Below are 19,153 nucleotides of genomic sequence, written 5' to 3'. Positions count from 1 at the left end.
GTCCTGCTGGCAAATGTGAACAGGTCTCTAGTGAGTGCCAATGCATCAAACACAGAGCGGTCAGGCACGCTGCTGGTTTGAGCCCGGTGGATTAGGTGAGGTAGGATCGTCCGCATTCTTGTGTTCAGTAAAGATGTGACTATTTTGTAATCTGCGTTTAAGAGGCTTATGGGCCGCCATGCTTGCGGGTCGGAGGGGTCACCGCCCGCTTTCGGAATGAGTATGATGCGACATTCGCGGAAAGAGTTTGGACGTAACCCATCCGCGAGGAAGCCGTTGACCATCTTCAGGAGCGCTCCTTGGATCTCGTAAAAAAAGTTTGAATAAAAACTTGTTGGAATGCCGTCTGGACCGGGGGCAGAGGCTGCATTCATACTCTGCAGGATGGCGTGCAGCTCTTGGCTTGTGGCTGGTGCGCAAAGGTTTTCATGCAACTCTTCAGCTACTCGTGGCAAGTTTCCAAAAAAACTTTGTAGAAGCCCGTCATAACCATCTTGAAGATGTAGCCAACTGTCCGTAGAGAACAGGTTCGAAAAGTGGCTTGCGAAGATCGTGCAGATATCGGCCGTGGTTTTGCTTTGGGTGCCGTCTGGGAGTGTCACGAAAGGCACAGTAGCGGGAGCGAATTCCTCTGCCGTGCCTGCGCGTACGTGTCGTAGCACAGCCGGGTCTGATATCGGCCGCCCAAGCTGGTGTGCACGACTAGCTGCCCGTGATGACTGGCAGAGCAACACGTGGTAACGTGCTTTAAGTAGACTCAGGTAATCGCTCATGGCAAAGGTTAAGGGTGCTCCCCTTTGCACTATACGGATGCGCTTGAGGGTGTCATTCAGTGCATGAGTTACCCGGCGTCTGCGGTCTTGACCGGCCGCCACCAGGGTTGCTTGCCAACGAGCCTTGAGTGTGTCCCATGAATCAGTCGCAACGAAGCTCCTGCACGATGCTGCCAACGGCGTACGCAGCGACGCCACGCTTTCCGGGTCCGCCAGTAGGCTCGTGTCCATGCGCCACGTAACAGTACGTGGGGTGTCCTCACCAAAGTCGAGCCTGACTGACAAGGGGTGGTGATCGGAAATCACCGGCGTGCCTGCAGGGAACGCGAGAACTTCGCAGCTAACGACAAAAGAAGCGAGCTCTGGTGGAAAATAGAATTTGTCTATCCGACTCGCTGACTGTGCTCTCTCAAACGTCGCTCCAAAGGCATCCCCGTGAAGCTGCACCCACGCGTCAGACAAGCGGAACTGAGTCACGAGATCGCGGAGCGCGGGGGCACCGCAATAACGCCGACCGTGACCCTGTCCGCGGACGTCACGGTCGATGTTAAGTACACAATTGAAGTCACCGACGATGAAAGTGGGGTAGGGATCAAGGAGGAATGAGTCGAGGCGCTCAAAAAAATCAGAACTATTAGTCCGCCGTGCTGGCGCATATACAACCAACGCACGTACCCGCCGCTGGTTTAGTGTGAAGTCGACCGCAAGAGTGCGGCCGTCCAGCCCGAAAGTGCAATGAGCACCCGCGCGCAGGCAGGGGTTTACAAAAACGACACCAACACCGCACATATGAAAATCAGTCAACGAAAAATAAGCAAAAACAGAAAACCGGGTGGTGAAATTCAGCACATCAAGTGAAGTACGGAAGTTGCATTCCTGTAAAAACAGGATGTCGACGCCCCTAGCCCTGGCAAAGTGCATCACCTCTCTCTGTCTGTCTACGGATTGAAATCCCCGAACATTCAGGGAGAGGAGATGCACAACCGCCATGACTGCCAAGAGCACCGACGGCATAGCATACAACCTAAAGAGCGCTGCCATGGGCGGCGCTTGGCGCGCGCGGCACTTTTTTGCTAGAACGTTCGTTAACAGTCCCTTCGGATTCCGATGATTGGGGGTGGGCACGTTTGAAGTCTGGTCGGGAAAAGTCCATGTTTTCGGGGCCGTCGGCGCTTGTGGCCTCGCTCACCGGTTGGTGCGTGGTCTTGGCGACGCTCGCAGCTGAAGCCGATGCCGACGCCAGGGTCGCCGATGGGAGGGTGTGGCTGGCTGGTGACGGGAAGCGCGCGTCGTCCGCACCGCCAGGAGTCGTCGTTCCTGACACCTGGCCGCACGTCAAGTCGCCTGTCAGGCGAAGCGGCGTGACTTTGTCCGGTACGTCCACCAGGTCGCCCGACGCCACGCTCGACTCATCGCCGCTGCTGCTCTCGGTGTTGAAGGAAGCTGTGCGGGGTAGCGGCGGCAAGGGTTCCGCGAAAACAGCACCGAACGGCTCCACCTCGTTTGAAGGCGTCCCCTCGAGCTGCTCCTTCACGGGCACCTCCGTCGCGGGGGCGGGTTCGGGCTCCCTCGGGCGGCTGGTCGTTGGGTGCTCGTCGGCAACAGGCGTCCGGACGGTTGGTGGGCTCCGCGTTTCTGCGGCCACGTTGTCCTTACTCGGTTCCTTCCTCGAGGCGGCGGCCGCCGCATAGGACCGTGGCCGCAGGCAGTCCGCTGTGGCGTGGCTTCCACCGCAGCGCCTGCAAGCCGCTCCGCATCCGGCCGTGTCGTGGCCGAACACCTCGCAGCGAGCGCACCGCGGCGTTCGACACGCCGCGCCGATGTGGCCGTCCTGCCCGCAGCGGGAACACACCTTCCGGACGCCTCGGTAGTCAAACATGACGCGGTGGCCCTGGACGGTCAAGAAGTTCGGCACCGCCTGCTTCATCTCGATCCGGACCACGCGCGTCCCGTTGCCGACGTGACGACGGCCCTTGAGGACGGGGTGGGTGATGTCCAGCACCTTGCCGAAAGAGCTCAGTGCCGCTGCCAGCGCCGCGTCTCCCACGAACAGCGGCACACGAAAAGCCGTCACGTGGACCACGGCAGGACCCACGCAGGCTACTGGGACGGAAGTGCCGTTCACGTTGAAGGCGCCTTCCACGAGCATCTTCTCCGCCGCCGCAGCCGAGGCCATGGCGACGCAGAACTTCATGCCTCCATGGTGCTGGAGGCTCTCTAGCCCTTTCGGGCCGACAACCAACTCGATGCCGTCGACGATGTCGTCAGCTGTCGCGTCGGATGTAACTGTGAACGAAAAACAGTGCGCCTTTGGGGGCGGCGCACGGAACACCGGAGGGGCAGCAGGTCCCGGGCCTCCCATGACGTCACGGGCGGCCGACTGGGCTGCTGCTTGAAGGCCAGGAAGTTGCCCAAGCACCGGCAAAGGCACGGCGCCTGGGCTGGGAGGCTGGTTGCGGATCCTCGGGGTCGCAGTGGATCCGAGGCCCGCCTGCACTTGTCAAAACTTCTCAGCAAGCCAGCGCCGAAAAAACTTCGCTGGTTCTGGACGAGCTCGGGCAGCAACAAGCGTGCTCGTCAATCGTCGAACTACGAATGCCCGCTGCTCGCGGCATCGTTCAATTTAAAGCCAGCAAGGAAACTTCGAGATAACAGGTCGAGATCATCTAGAGTAATCTAGAAGCAAGTAGGTGCAGCTGTTCATGGCTGTGAACAATCGAGATTAGGCTGGTCGCTTCTCGCGTCACGAACAAAAATGATAACAGCCCTTTCCTGCAGCCTTGAGCGTGAACGAACAAACACTACAATGATACGTGGCAATATAATCTACATGCGGTTCCAAGAGAGATTAGAAGAAATAAATACGCCTAGATATTTGTAACAACACACAGATTCGATGCTACTATTATTAAGATGATACGAGGGCAGTGAAGTATTACGACGAGAAACACGCATGTGCTTGCATTTCTTAGGGTTTAGTTCCATGTTCCAGGTGTTAGCCCAGTCAAGAACATCACCAATATCGGACTGAAGAAAAGTTGCGTCAGCGTCACTGTTAATTTCGCGGTATATGATGCAGTCATCTGCAAAAAGATTATTTGATGAACATTAGCTAATAGGCAAGTCGTTGATATATATTAGAAAAAGCAAAGGCCCCAGCACAGAGCCTTGTGGTACGCCTGATTCGAATGGCCAAGTGAAGGAGCAATTGTCATTTATGGTGGCAAATTGTGAACGATCAGTAAGAAAAGAATGCAACCATGCCAGAACGTTAGTATCAAGATTAGGTTTGCTTAGTTTGAAACAAACGAGTTATGTGAAACCTTGTCAAACACTTTTGAAAAATCTAGGAATATACAATCGACAATGGAACCGGAGTCAAGAATGGAATTCAGATCATGCGTAAACGGTAAGAGTTGTGTTTCACAGGAAAATGACTTACGAAACACATGCTAACAATTTTAAAAAAAGGCATTTGACTGTAGGAATGATGCAAGGTGAGAGTAAATTACATGCTCCATGATTTTGCATGGAATGCTCGTTAGAGAAATGGGTCTATAATTAGGCGGTGAATGTTTACCTCCAGACTTGTGCAAGGGAATCACCTTTCCGACCTTCCAGTCGCCAGGAATGCAGGCTGTGTCAAGAGATTGCTGGAAAAGATGAGAATGTATTGTAGCGCTGTATGCTTTAGTCCTGATCAGAAACTTGTAATTGATGTTATGAACCCCACTGATGAAGAATGTTTTGTTTTTCTATTCATTTTTTTTCACGCCAGCAATATCAAAGATAATAGGGTCCATTGACAAAAAGTCAGCATCGGGATAGGTGGGTGGTACAGACCACACATTTTTTGAAAAAGCAGAGACAAATACAGAGTTCACAACAGTCGCGCACTCATCAGGCCAGATAAGTGCGTCGGATGAGTCCTTAAGGCCGATAGCAGTATGGTCTCTTTTTGTTAATGATGTTCCAGAATTTCCTAGGGTTACTAATTAGAAGAGATGGTAATGTAGTATTGAAAAATGAATCCTTGGTGAGCTTGAGTGTTTTTTTTTTGTATTTGCTGGCTGCGGCCTCATAAGCATTCCAACGTCCTTGAGAACCGGTTATTTTTTCCGTACGAAAGATGCGTTTTTTCTTGTTACTGAGCCTTTTCAACGTTTGACTGAACCATGGTGATTGCCGGTTAGATGCGATGACTATGCGCGGAGCATATACGAGGTCTGTTAGAAAAGTATCTGACTTTATTTTTTTTTTGCGAACACCTGATGGATATGAGGCAAGCGCGCTTGCATCAGGCGACCTTGAACCTTCATGCGCATGCATGAATTTTTTCCCGCCTGCCGATAGCGTCAGTCGCTGGGAAGCAGCGTTTGAGTGAGGCAGTGTGCAGACAAGCGTTTGCGGGACGGCAGGCTGGAAACGCTGATTGGTCAAAAAAATATGACGTCATACGCGTGACGTCATAGGTCACGTGATATTTAATGACGTCATGTCCGGTTGGGGACAGGCATGTTTTCCCTAGATTTTTCCCCGCCACCGCTCGTCAGCGGACGGGGCTGCTCGCGAGGAGCCGAGAGGCGAGGAGGCAGCGTGCACTGCAGAGATTTTCCCCCGCCACCGCTCGTCAGCGGACGGGGCTGCTCGCGAGGAGCCGAGAGGCGAGGAGGCAGCGTGCACTGCAGCGTTGCCTCCTCGGCGTGTCCCCGTCATGTCTTTCGACCCGCCGCGGTGGCTCAGTGGCTATGGCGCTCGGCCGCTGATCCGAAAGACGCGGGTTCGATCCCGGTCGGGGTGGTCGAATTTCGATGGAGGCTAAATTCTAGAGGCCCGTGTACTGTGCGATGTCAGTGCACGTTAAAGAACCCCAGGTGGTCGAAATTTCCGAACCCCTTTCACTACGGCGTCCCTCATAGCCTGACTCGTTTTGCGACGTTAAAACCCCAATAAACCATAAACCCATGTTCTTCAGTGAGCGCGCGAGATTAAAAAGCGCACCTGTCGCGCTGCGCTGTCACACTGCATGCCTGCTTCCGTGCATTTCTTGCGGACTCCTTTCAGTCATACTTAGCTATACTTTGACCAAAAGGCTTCTTAAACAGTTATTTCAAGTTTTATTGCTATGTATAAAGAATATGTTTGTAGCAGGTGCGTGAGCCCGAACAAAAGAAAACTGTTTTTATTCCCCTTCAGTATTCCTGCTTATCGAGACTTGAGTATTTATATGTTGCAGTACATCTTTTTTCAGGCATCACAACTGATGTTTCGATGTGTTTGGTAATTGACTTCATTGTAGCTTCATACTTGCACCATTTAAACTCTGCACATAGTTCTTTTTTCACAAAAGGAAATGTGATTAGGTTTCTGAATAGAGCTGTGCACGGGCCGCAATTTCGAACCCGCGCCCGGCCCGGGACTTAACCTACCGACAGGAAGCCCGGCCCGACACTGAAGGACCCTGAGCACGCTCGTGCTCGGCCCGACCTGCAAAGCGGCGACGACACAAAAAGAGAATTTCAGGAAAATGAGTTTATTTCAATGACATTCAAATTTTGACCTCGCATTCCAGATCACAGTTTGGGATTATACACAAGACACAACGCATAAAGGTATAGATTTATCACTCTAAATATGCAAGTTGTTCATTGATGATGGCTTGATCGAAACAAGAGCGGCGCTCTTTCATTACGAATCCTGCGGCGCTGAAATTTTTCTCGCTGCTTGAATTGGTGGCCGCAACGGCTAATACTTCCATAGCAAGAGAAACGCTTGAAGTATGAAGGGGAATGACAGACGTGGTGTCGTAAGCCATGGATGGCGTGCCACAACAGGAAGACTTTTTGACTTGTTAGAGGATAAGCGAGCAAATAAGCGACAGGGCGGCGCTATCCCAAGGGAAAAAACTTCCTCGGGCCATCGCTGGCCCATGCACGGCAGCCAACCAGGCCGACCATGGCCCAAGCTTGGCCAACTCGGTTGGGCCATGCTTGGGGATTGACATTGGCCTTGCACGGGCCGATCACCGTTTGCCAGCGCTGGGCCACGCTTGGGGGCCGAGGCTGGGCCGAACGCGGAGGCCAACCTTGCTTTAGTTTGCCTTAAGGCGCCGCCAAAATGGGCTTCATGCAAAAGTGTGCATGCAGGTTGTTGAAGGTGCTCTGCACTGAAGCACTGCACCATATATGAAGAAACAATCTGCATATGAAGAAAAATTTTATTACGATACCCATATATTGATGAACCTGACAAAAATCTTTTCCAGTACAACTGATTTCTGGACAATTCCCAGTTAGTTTCAACTGAGACCAATCTTCACCGTTTGACCAATTGACCGTTTAGAATCAGTTAAAAAAAAGCAATAAGATTCATCTTCAGCCGGTATGATCGCAAGTTTTCACCTTCTTCCCATATGCACAGTTTATCTTTACAAACTTTAGAACATAGGCGCACACGTGAACGAATCATTATGCTGCACAAGATCGTTCACACATCATCTGGCATTCAGGCACCCTTCACATTTGTGTCATCAAGCGCACGTGCAACCCGACGGAACCACCCATTAAACATTGTTCCCTTCAAACCACATATAGATTGTTTTAAATTTTCTTTTTTCCCTCTAACCATTGAAATTTGGAATGGATTGGACGGCTCACTTCGTTCATTGCCAATTGAAGAGTTTGTTGTTCAGTTGCCTGACAATTTGACCCGTTGATCTGTTTTTAATACTTCTGTGTTATCTGTTTCTATGCTACACATGTTATTTGTTTTTACTTACGTATTTACCCACTCATGCTATGTCTCTCCTCAGAGACAGCAGTATTTATAAATAAAATAAAATAAAATCTAGTTTCAAATGGAACCAACTGGGAATTGTTCCATAAACCAGTTGGACTGGGAGAGATTTTTGCCAGTGGCTTAGAAATTTACTAGCTGGCAAAGCTGTCAGCAGCCAGCTGCTTCCGGCATTCCTGCAGCTGACGCCTCTGGCTGCGACCACCGTCTCGGTCATGGGCTCCGGTTAGCCAGCGTTTTATTACGTTGCTGACGTTCATAAGGCACGCCTCGTCGGGGAAGTGAGCCTTGAGGCAACCTGCATGAGCAGAAAATTTGACAAGTGGGTCAATCTTCTAAGAGTCAAAATATTAGTTGCGGTACTCATACTACAAATGCACAACCATGCCATTTGTACAAAGTACATGACCAGCAAGGCACTGCCATCAATTTAGCTGTTACTATTGCAGTACAACTACAACAGGAAACTGCTCAACAGAGTTGGAGCTGTTGTAACGAATTACACTGTGCTGATATACAATAAAGTTTGTGCATTAGGTTCAGGCATTCAAATTAATTTTTCAGCCATTATAAAAGGAAAGAAATAATGTGCACCGCCCATAACTCTTATTAATATGATGAGTGAAACGAGTGCTTACTGAGGATCATGCTGTTGATGTTCTTCAAATCGCCAAAAGCGTGTTTTAGGCCATGTGATCCACGCCAGCTGAACTGCAATGCAGCTGCCTTCCCCATCAGGCCACGCAGGAGTGCCCGGACAGCATCCTGGACATCAGTACCTCCAAAACTGGAAAAGTAGCTGACCTAAGAAGAAATAGCGTTTAGGAACACGTTTAGGAACACATCTGGGCATAAGAGCGCGAGATGAAACCTCACCAGGTTCTCAAAGTTCTCCTCTGAGGAAATGTACGCTTCCAGATGGAGCACTTCAGCTGCAGTTGTCGCAGGCAAAGCAGGGCAGTCCTCTGGGAGTTTTATCCTCTTTGAGGGCTTGCTGGATGAAATTAGCGATCTGAGGCTTCTGAGTTCCTGAAGAATCTTCATTTGATTTTCAAATGTTTTTTTTTCAAATGCTAAAACAAAGGAAAGACGATTAGTGACAGAAATGTATAAGGAACTGCTTTTCAAATGAAATAATCGCAGGCATCCTCTTACCAGCGAAGCGGGCACTCAGGCTTTCGATGCTGTGCATAGCACTTACATCCCCAGCAGCTGCAGCTGCAAATGTTCATGAATTATACATTGCATTACCAGCTCTTACCAAATGAATATGCACTAAAGGCTGCAGAGGTCTGTACTACGGAAGCAAAATAACGTGCAGTTCCATTAAAACATACCAGATGACACCTCAGCAGGCTGCTCCGCAATACCACTGCACAAACGTGCATCCACAGTTGGTGGTCTGCCTGTCATTCAGTAAGCAAAATACATCATGACCTTTTTCAGAAGTGCACAGTAAAACACAGTGCTCAGCAGACAATAGCCCATTTCTAATGCAGAGCATTTGACTGCAAAGGAACACCACTGCCACTGAATAAAATGAATAAAGCCATGCCAGAGCAAATAATATGCATACACAGAATAATTTGAAACTTCAAATAATTAAAAGCAGTTCAATAAGACATACCAAATGACAGCCCAGTGTCATGATCTGCTGAACCAATGCCCAAGAATGCACTCACTCTTCGCAGTTCATCTGTCATTCAGTACAAAGAATATGCTGCATAATTGAAATGTACGTTGCAGTTGTATTCAGCAGAGTATGTGCAAAATGTGAAAGGAATCGTCATCCCTAAGATCCACTACTATAAATCACGCGACAGCAAATAATAAATTAAAGTAAAATCCTGCTTCTGCATAATTATCTGTGTATGAGATGTTTATGGGTGTTCTTTGGTATGATAATAATACTAACATGACTATTCACCTTGCTTTGCTGGGGATGTAGCTAGGCGGATTTCACAAAATATTTTTATTTGCATGAGTTTTAATTCAAACGTTTATTGACAGGAATAATCGAGAAAGACAACTGTATTATGACTGACTTCATCAATGCATTAAATATAGCCTTAGGTGACCTGATAAATGATGTAGTACCTTGTACAGGAGATTGCCTGGGCTGTGTAGTACTGGGCCGCGTTCCATTTTGGTTTGTGCTGGAGCTCCTTCCTGCATTACAAATTTAAGTCCCAACATATTGTCAGTTCACTGGTGCACTGATCACACTGCAAAATTCATTTAAAATTGGAGACCTGCATTTGCAAGCTGTCGTCATTAATGTAACTATCATACCTGGTACAAGCATTAAATATAGCCTTAGGTGACCTGATAAATGATGTAGTACCTTGTGCAGGAGATTGCCTGGGCTGTGTAGTACTGGGCCGCGTTCCATTTTGGTTTGTGCTGGAGCTCCTTCCTGCATTACAAATTTAAGTCCCAACATATTGTCAGTTCACTGGTGCACTGATCACACTGCAAAATTCATTTAAAATTGGAGACCTGCATTTGCAAGCTGTCGTCATTAATGTAACTATCATACCTGGTACAAGCATTTTCAAAGCCTCTCTTCCATTTGAACTTTGTGAAGACTTTGTTCTGTGATGGTGTGAGCCGGAGACAGAACACTTGCGACCTGAATGATTGATACATGTGCCAATGTTAAACGTTGATGAGCTTGTCATTGAAAAAAATTAAAATCCAGACTAACTTGCCTATGCTGTTTGTAAGAGCAAAATTAAAGGCATGACAAGAAATTACAGTAAAGGCTTAATGCTAAAGTTTGTTAATCCCATAATTTTCAGAGCTGATGCTACATGCCCAGGTTTATTGTCATTATACATGCCCTCAAGATGACAATGCCAGCAAGAAATTTTAACCAACTGCAAACATAGCTGTCCAAATGCAATACTGACTTGTAAGAAATGGAGCTGTTCTTCGCTGACAAGTTGAAAAAAGTAGCCATAATACCATGTGCGAGCACACAGGCTGAGAAATGCCAGTCAGAAATGCCAGTAAAAATGGTGCCATTTGCAATAAAAATGTAGCAGAGGTGACTGATCTGAATGTGTCTCAAAAAAAAAAACATTTGCTACTTGATAGGAGGATGTTAATAATGAACTTGCATGCTTTTGTATGTGAAAAATGGAGACAAGGGTATGCATTTCTCGGGCAAATGAGTTGTGGGAAAATCAGTAGTTAGCGAATGGCAGTAAGGCTAATTCCATCAAAATTTGTGCGTGTGGTACCATGAAAATGTCATTAAAGTTGCCCATGCGGCACAGGTATAAATAAGAACCACAAATATAACACTTACGTCGTATTAGGAGCCCAGGTGTCCAATTTTCTACACTGTCCTCACTCTCACTGCTTGACAAGACTACTTGCTTTCGCTTGCGCCTTGACTCTTTTTCTGCAGTTGAATCTTCCGAGTCCAAGTGCGATGTGACAAGGGCATTTGGAAGGTATTCCTTTGCACGTTCATATGTGCCTGTTTTGACAAAATATTTTGACATAAATGCCCAGGCTCACGAAAGCATTAAAAATTGTTTATATATCTAGCACTACCATCCGGAGCTCCTCTTCTAATCATGCATTTAAAAACAGAAGCACATACCAAGAGACACCAAAATTAATTTTTCTTCCTGGGGGAATCTGTGAACTACTTTACTGAATTTTGTCATGCATGGATGTAGCATTCTATTTTTAAGCAACTGATTACAGAAAGAGGAAAGCATGCGAGTGGTCTTGTTCTATTATGAAAATAGGAGCCTAAGCAGGCTATGTGTAAGATTTTGAAGACACCCAACCAATGGAAACTTCCAAGTCTATGAATACTTTTTTCTTTCAACACCAGTAACTTGCCATTAGAAAAATGATAATAGTGGTTCTTGCTCATACACCTAAGTGAAGAAATTCACACTGTTAGCAAAAATATTGGGAAACTGTGCACAATAGGCAGAATCTGGTGAAGAAACACAGTGGTATGGCTGCCATGGCTGAGCCATTACTGTTTAGGAGGAACTTGTTGCCTCAGAACGTACAGTGCAGTTTGCAGGGAGTTGGTGTTGCAGGCTTCTGGTTACCCTGAGTCTAGCTCGAAAGCATACATTCCAGGAGGGTTTGGATGTATACTGTGCCCTATGTTTGATCAACTTTCAAATTTGGCCCTGATCGTCATTCCCACGTTAGAATATGGCATCACAACATGAAGCAACCTACGCATGGCGGTGCTGAGACGCTTGAATTATTTTAAGAAGCTCTCCCGTATATTTTAGCCCTCAGGTATGAAACAGCAACAGGCTGCTGCAGCAATTTTTAAAGGGACACCGAGGCCAAACTGCAATTGGCCTGCATCACCAGAGTACCAAGAGTGAATGACAAAAAGGTTGCTTTAACAGAAAACAAAGCTGCTGTACACTACAGGAGGACAAAAACTACCATAGCTATCGCCACCACCAGCTAAAAGCAAACTGCAACAAAGTTAATTTTGTTTTCGTGCAGATATTTAAGGTCGGGCTTTACTGGCAGCAACTTGCTAACAGTGCTCACAGAGTCCTGTCTGGTCTTGAAGTAATAATTTCGAATTGAGCAGTAGGAAAAAAATATGTTCCCATTTTACAGTTTAGTCAGAAATAAATGCATCTTTCAGCTGTCAGGCAAACATTAACAACATTGCCAACGAAAACCACAGAATCAATTTTTATTAAGAACAAATATTGGTTTGAGTCGTGTACCAGGATCCACATATGTTGTCATCAAATATGACCACATTAGATGTCATACAAAAGAAGTGAAGCTGTGAAATGCAATGGGGTGTATCTTCCACTGCACTTGATAAGATGCCATATTTCAGCTCCAGCTCCACTTTTCTCTGATCAGTAATGTGCTCATACTTGCTGGCCATGTGTGTGGGCACTGAGGTACAAAGGGTTGATTTATCACAATGAAAACTATTCCAATTTCAAATTTTTAAAACTACTCGGATGTGTGATTTAAAGTAAAAAAAAAAGGCGAGTATATGCACACTTACTTTTGGTCGCAAGTACACGAGCCTTGTGGCATACCCAGTGATCTTCAATCGGCACTGCTTTTTCTATCATTCTGTCTACCTCTCTTTTGGCAGTGGTTGGGGGCCAATAACATACTGTGTGGCCCTGCTCCTCTTCCACCCAATTTGTGGGAACAACATACGTGCTCCCTTCCTCAATGAATTCAACAATGTGAAATCTGAAAAAGGTTGCAATATTTTACTGGATATCCATAGGTCATGACATACCAAGGCTACAAGGTACAGCAATGTAACATGAGACTTCATAAATAAGAATGAAGCCTTCAACAACTAACCAAAGCATTGCACTCTAGTAGTACAAAGCATTCTGACCAATCTGAATGGCCATAGCTACAACTTGAGTAGCCAGTGCATACAGCAGAAATGTTCTAATGCTACAACTGGTGTTAGTACTGGTTGTGGCACAGTACTGGTTGTGGCACTAAGAAGCAAAGCTATCTATGTACAGCAGGGTTAATTTTTGTTTCCAAAAGTTCTTTTTCATACCTAGAAATCTGCCAGCTTTAACACCTCAGCATGCAGCAAAGAAGTTTTGATGTTAAAAACATATGAATCTATGTTCACAAATTTCAAAAGCAACTAGAAACAGCACAGTGAGCAGCCTTCACCGAAAAAGTATCTTTAATGGAGTACTTGGTGAAACGCTAAAATATGGACAAACCTACAGCATGGTATGACTACACAAGTTTCACAAAGAACCAGACACATGTTTACATGTCACTCTAAGTAACCACAGCCAATACAACTTCCGTAAGTGGGTGAAGCCACGTGCACATGCATGTTACACCAAGCTGGCATTCAATCGTGATTTAACTTATATAATTACAAAAATCAAAACAATCATTTCACACAATCCTGAAAAATGTGCACAGGTTTATAAATATAAATGAAACATCCGCGCTTCGTTCTTATCTCGTGTTATGATTGTAATACTTAGCACATTTGTACTACAACTATGGAATACCAACTGGCCCCAGTTGTCGCATTGTGAACTTTTTATTTTACATTTAGTCAATTTCCATGGAGCACATATTTCCTCAACAGGTCTGTTCAAACTGGCTGCACTTGCTGCACCAGTTCAGGGAGTGCAGCTTTTTCATACTTGTTTTACCAGTGCAGAATGCGCACACTGCACTTCCATGTTAATTTTTCAAAAGTTCCCAGCAAGTACAGCACAAGTCCTTGGCTGAATTGCACTCTCCAAGGTGGAAGTGCAGTTGTAGTGCAGCGAGATGGCAGCGCCCATGCTTAGGATAACAGTGCGATGATGTGATCATTGCAGTTTGCTGACTGAAAACTTTTCACCCAGTTCGGGACGTTAACAGCCGTTGATGTGGGCTGCACGCAGTTCACTGCAATTTGGTGATGACGCCAGGGCTAGCAGATGGCAGGCCTGCACTTGATAATTTGTTTTGGAAGCAGTGAGTGACAAGTTGCAATTGAACTGCCTGAACTAGCAGTGCATGCTTGCGGCACCATCCCAGCGCTTCGTGGAACTGACCTAGCAAGTGCAGCCAAATCGAACAGATCCAATGTCAAGGTTAAGATCAAAAGTAAGACGCCTCAGTGAGCAAAAAAAAATTGAAGGCAGAAGACTACAAGCATGCCGTGCTCTGAACAGTGTGTGCAATACTTAGAGAAGGTGAAACAAAGGGAAAAAAATGCTTTTTCCATTAACTGTCAAAAGCTGTCCTTTGCACACAATGTCAGAAAACGAGAAGACACTGAAGCCGCTGGCTCGAGCTGACACCTTAAATATTGATAACAGGGATGACTTACAAGGATGAGTGTAAAGGTCTCCTTCAATGCTGCATAGTCTGCCAATAATCATTATCTCAGCCTCAGACATGAGAAAATTTGCCACAAGAACAATTCTGTTCTCAGTCAGCAATAGGCAGTTATCTGGTAATGTGTTGCTGATCAGGGAATTTTTCCACACTGCCTTTCTGTACTGCCTCCAATTGAGGTAGGACAGGGCAGGGCCAGCAGAGTGACCTGATGAAGGGAGGACCCCATATTCAACGGATGCAGCATCACTGTCAGATCCATTGCCAACAGATGGACAAGCATACGCTTCAGTAATTCTGATGTAAACTTGTTCCAAAGGCTTGTTACCAGATCGCACCAAAGCCTTCAGATCTTTCAGAAAGTTCTCAAAAGGAAAACAGCTGAAGCTGTCCAGGCAGCCAAACTGGCGAGAGTCACTAGCCAAGTGAATAAGGCCATGCACATTATAAACCAGTGCCTCTTTGCCGTAGATGGCCTTACACTGCCTCACAAAAGTACGCAGCAGGCGATCAGCGTAATCAAAAGACAGGCTCATTGACTGAGAGCACAGAATTGCAATCCCAACATGCAGGTGTAAAAAATGCACATACACATCACGTGGCAAAACAGTCTTAAGCACAGCAGGTCCTGAGTAGAGCACAAAGTACCGGAACTCTGTTGCCTTCCAGCGTTCATACAAGCTCAGCGGTCGTGGCTTGCGCGCAAAATCTCTTGGTATTCGACTCCGCATTGTAACCAGGAGCCCCGACACTCGCAAAACTGACCCATGTGACAGCTTCACTCTCCGTGGGCCTGCAACCCAGTAGCCAATCATTTTACGGACCACCCCGAGGCAAACTAAATGCATATAGTCAATTGGGAAAGAGGTTACCATCGGGATAATTGAAGCTAATGGAGAAACCCCTTTGTGGTGCTCCTTCTGATCTTGGTTTGCAAATGAGTCATCAGTACGTAACGGACTATGCATGCTCGGATATGTCATGCGGCCAATGTACACACCTTTCGCACAGCACTTGTCGCAACCATAATAGCCTGAAAATGATTTGGTTGCTTTCACATAGGCTTTTGCAGGAGCATCACAAAGGATTGCTTTGAGTGTCACTTCATGGTGCATGCCTTTGTGATCAATTCCACATGAAAGCACATCGCCTAATTCCTCTATAAAAGCCTTTAGGTATTCTTCTAGGCATCCTGGTTTTGATGTGCCACAGAATACTCCCACAGCAAATAAAACATCTAAATGTTTGTTGCTTGGGTGGTGCAGCTGTGCCAATATCGGCCAGACTTGCGTGTTGCTGCTCTTAAACAAAGGCAGGCCATCAATATTGGCCGACAGAGAGAGGGCACCGATGTCAACAAGGCGCCACATGTCCAAAGCGCGCAGCAGTCCACTCTGTAGACCAAAGTGTACATACTGGCCATTAGACATTTGCACGATCGGTACGTGCCGGGGAGTGGACATTAGGGCCTGGTACGTTTTTGGTAGGCTTGGGAAGTACGGCCTAAAAATTCCAAGCACAGAATTGACTGCTGCTCTTCTGACTCGGTGTTGTACAGCCCAAGCCCTAAGCTTATCTCTTACACTGTTAGCAGAACCACTCGCACTGCCGCTCGCACGGCTTGCACAATCCTCCACATTCGATGGTAGCTCAAGCAAGTCCAGCGCACTGAGTACCGCAGAATCGGACTCGTAACCTATCGCTGGAGGGGATTCTCCACCAAACTCTGGAGGCTGAAGTGGCTCCGACAGCACTGGAGTCCGGCAAGGGCTCACTACCGTGATGTCTTCAGATTCGCTGCTTAGTTCTTGAACGGGTGCGCTTCCTTCACCTGACACACCAACCATTCTACCTGCCACGATCTGAGCATCTCTTGTCACTTCCTGCACACATCGCGCACCAGCAGTCTTTACGAGTCTGAACTCACGGCGCCGCTTCGATCGCAGGAACCGCTCCATGACAAAACCAAACAAACAAACAAAATTTCTCACCTTCCCATCTTTGGCTGTGAAAGCTGGGAGGTCATGGCAGAAAAAACCCTTAACAGCGGTCGAACAACACACGTTAATGATAAAAAGCACGCTCGAAGGGTCGCCGCTGGTTAAAAAATACTCCAAACACGATGGGGAGCAGCAAAGAAAGGAAAGAAAAAGACCAGAGGAGATTGAATGAGCCGCCGCAACCAAGCCGCTACTCCGTATCGCTATTTCACTTTTTTTCTGGAAATTAAGAAAAAATAAAAATATTGAAGTACAATATCTGTTAAACTTAACATTCAACAACAATAAGAACTGGTTAACAGTATTACAAATGAAAATTATCTTTACAAGACGCAGTTTGTAAAATCAAAACCGAAAGCGATGCAAGTTTTGATTTTGATTCATAGTTCACGGCCTTTCTTTTTTGCTCGCGACACATTGTGCAACACAAATTTTTTCGCATGACTGCTGCGCACACTCAACTCCTCAATCTCAAATTATTGCCACGTATTTCTATTAGAGATACATGAAAGACGATTTTCGCTAAGACACGCGTGTCGGCGTTTGACGCGCGTATCTTGAAAGTTATATTTATGCACATTCTCAAAATTAAAGTTCTAGCGGCTGCAACATGACAGAGACAACCTATGGCGTTTCGACGGTGCCTCCACGTGACTCTTCCGCACATTTGTAACATCTCAAAACATTTGGACGACATGGCTGGTGGCCAGCGGTGGCCCGGGACCGGGCCTTGTTTGTCTGCCTGCGCAACGATGGCCAATTACTGCCCAGTCGTCTACCAGCGGACGGCTGTCTACCTTTTGCCAACCATTGGCCATCATGGCGGCTGGCCTACCATGGCCCAGTGCTGGCCCGCATTAGGCTGGCCGAGCATATTGGCCGCCGATTCGAGACCGCCGACTTGCCAACCTCCGGCCATCGGCCAATTTCCCTTGGGATACTGCGAATGCCGATGTGGCCGCGACGTCCCTGCTTGTACTATTCACGGGAAGGCACGGTGCTGTGTTCACTTTGCTGACAAGCGATTACGGCGAAACGCAGCACTGCGCCAGAATAGTACAAGCTGAGCCGTAGTGGAGGCGCCAGTGACATTCTTCTAATGCCTTTCATGTGGTGCCCCCCCCCCCCCCCCCCCCCCTCCTTCGCTCTCGCCCGCGACTATTGTCCGTCTCCCCGGCCGGAACCTGCCGGGTAGGCGGACAAGAGAGAAGGCTGCCGGCTCTGCGGTGCGCTGCGAGTGGCGAGTGGAAGAATTTAACCTTTTCCCGATGTGCTGCTGCAGCGCGACTCCGTGACCCCGCGACCTCGCGTGCGCCGTACGCAGCCCTGCCTCCGCTTCCCAGAACCATCCTTTCTTCTTACAAGGCGCCCAAAACTGGTTGCTTTGCCCCAACGTTGGTACTTGCTAGAACGAAAAATGCGTTTCTAGCCCCAGCTAGCTTTTTTTTTTTTAGCGTTTGTACTATCCTCCCGTCCTTGTACATGCCCTCCTGGATGGTCTAGACACAAATCACTTCCTGCTGTGCATGCAAGACGCCCAGCGCACCACAGCCATATTCGCACTTCCACATATATGATACATGCTTTGCCCAACTTAGAGCCTTGGGCGTTTGGTTGTGAGTAACACCGTATGGCGCGTAATGCATTCCCATCAGGCAGAATTAAAATATGAGAATATTCATCGCAAGATATATTTCCTTGTATTCTCCAAGTAAATTACTTCTATACTAACTCCTCCCTTCTGAAGTGACCAAAAGATAAAACAACTCAGCGTGTAAAAAAGGTGAATGCAAAAATACACTACTTTTGTGCAAAATTCACAGGAAGTGCACTTAAATTGCCACAAGTGCATGGCCAATTTAGGAAAAAAAAACAAGGGCAAAGGACGGAGACGCACAACAGGAACACAGGACGACGCTGTGTTCTGTGTTCCTGTATTCTGTGTTCCGAGTTCTGTGTCCCCGTCTTTTGCGCTGGTTTTCTTTCTACAATCGTGAACCAATTAACTCGCCCAGCTCTCCACTCTACTGGACCAATAAGGCATCAAGCTTCACAGTGCATTAGTGTTATATCTTACGCTACATATTTTCGAATTGTTTTTGCTCGGCATACACGTCTTTCATTTGCTTAGGAAGAAAGCAGCGCAGTCAAGAAAGTTACTCCCTCCTGCCAGCAAAAATTAAAAAAATGCGGGTTTTTCAGCGCCAGTATAAAATCTTTGCATGCTGACGGCATGTTGAAATTTTCGTTAATGCACCGTAATAATTATCTCATGAAGCCCCAGCTCTTGTGGCCCCGGACGAAGAGTACGATGATTTATGGCAATATTTGAGGTGCATTTATGAGCCAAGTTCTTATTGCTCTAACGTTCTCCTAAGCAAATAAAACTGAAAATTGTGATAATTTTGATAATGCTTTATGGAGCTAACACTACCAGGACGTGGTAAATAAACAAAAAATAAATTCTTTGATAAAGGCCTGTACGCTGCACTTGTGCTGCTCATTTATTTCATGCTGTCCATTTTCTCAGTGCAGTGTCTTCTTTGATATGCATATTTCTGGCTCATTACATACTTTGCTTCGGTTCACAATTCTTCTTTTAGCTATATTTCATCCACTTTCCTGCCATAATCTCTATTCAAACGTAATTTGTGTAATTTTGCTTTGTCCGGGCTCCTGCAATGTTCTAGTATATACGAATGATGTGAAGACCTGTTTCAAGCTGTTGCA

At 46.9% G+C, this 19,153-nt stretch overlaps 2 protein-coding genes across 3 annotated transcripts; both read right to left on the bottom strand.

Annotated features, from left to right (window-relative positions):
* Positions 1-6,972: 6,972 nt before the first annotated feature.
* Positions 6,973-16,545, bottom strand: LOC149344771 (uncharacterized). Of its 2 annotated transcripts, XM_089546377.1 has the most exons (12): positions 16,415-16,545; positions 12,598-12,794; positions 10,882-11,055; positions 10,108-10,200; positions 9,913-9,984; positions 9,666-9,737; positions 9,196-9,264; positions 8,906-8,974; positions 8,724-8,786; positions 8,445-8,641; positions 8,207-8,372; positions 6,973-7,866 (listed from the first exon to the last, which is right to left on the bottom strand). In XM_089546377.1, exons 1-12 carry the CDS (start codon positions 16,447-16,449, stop codon positions 7,703-7,705), a joined length of 1,371 nt encoding a protein of 456 aa, XP_089402503.1. In that variant the 5' UTR covers positions 16,450-16,545; the 3' UTR covers positions 6,973-7,702. The 2 variants fall into 2 exon arrangements, with proteins under 2 accessions (XP_089402503.1, XP_089402504.1); XM_089546378.1 differs by lacking the exon at positions 9,196-9,264.
* Positions 12,799-16,399, bottom strand: LOC149344772 (uncharacterized). The gene has a single exon (XM_089546376.1). The coding sequence runs from the start codon at positions 16,379-16,381 to the stop codon at positions 14,270-14,272; it is 2,112 nt and encodes a 703-aa protein (XP_089402502.1). The 5' UTR covers positions 16,382-16,399; the 3' UTR covers positions 12,799-14,269.
* Positions 16,546-19,153: the final 2,608 nt, after the last annotated feature.

Source organism: Amblyomma mixtum, chromosome 5 (genome assembly GCF_055824585.1).
Source record: "Amblyomma mixtum isolate Tamu chromosome 5, ASM5582458v1, whole genome shotgun sequence".
NCBI lineage: Eukaryota > Metazoa > Arthropoda > Arachnida > Ixodida > Ixodidae > Amblyomma > Amblyomma mixtum.
The sequence above is the reverse complement of the archived record's forward strand: the minus strand, read 5'-3'. Positions and strand labels throughout refer to the sequence as shown.

Bases quoted from the DNA above. Each gene is read 5' to 3' on its own strand.
- LOC149344771 (XM_089546377.1), bottom strand. From the start codon at position 16,449: ATGACCTCCCAGCTTTCACAGCCAAAGATGGGAAG. The intron at 8,975-9,195 runs GTATGTCTTATT...ACTGAATGACAG, and splicing joins TGACACTGGGCTGTCATTTG to GCAGACCACCAACTGTGGAT. The intron at 7,867-8,206 runs GTAAGCACTCGT...CTGCTCATGCAG, and splicing joins CATCAACAGCATGATCCTCA to GTTGCCTCAAGGCTCACTTC.
- LOC149344772 (XM_089546376.1), bottom strand. From the start codon at position 16,381: ATGGAGCGGTTCCTGCGATCGAAGCGGCGCCGTGAGTTCAGACTCGTA.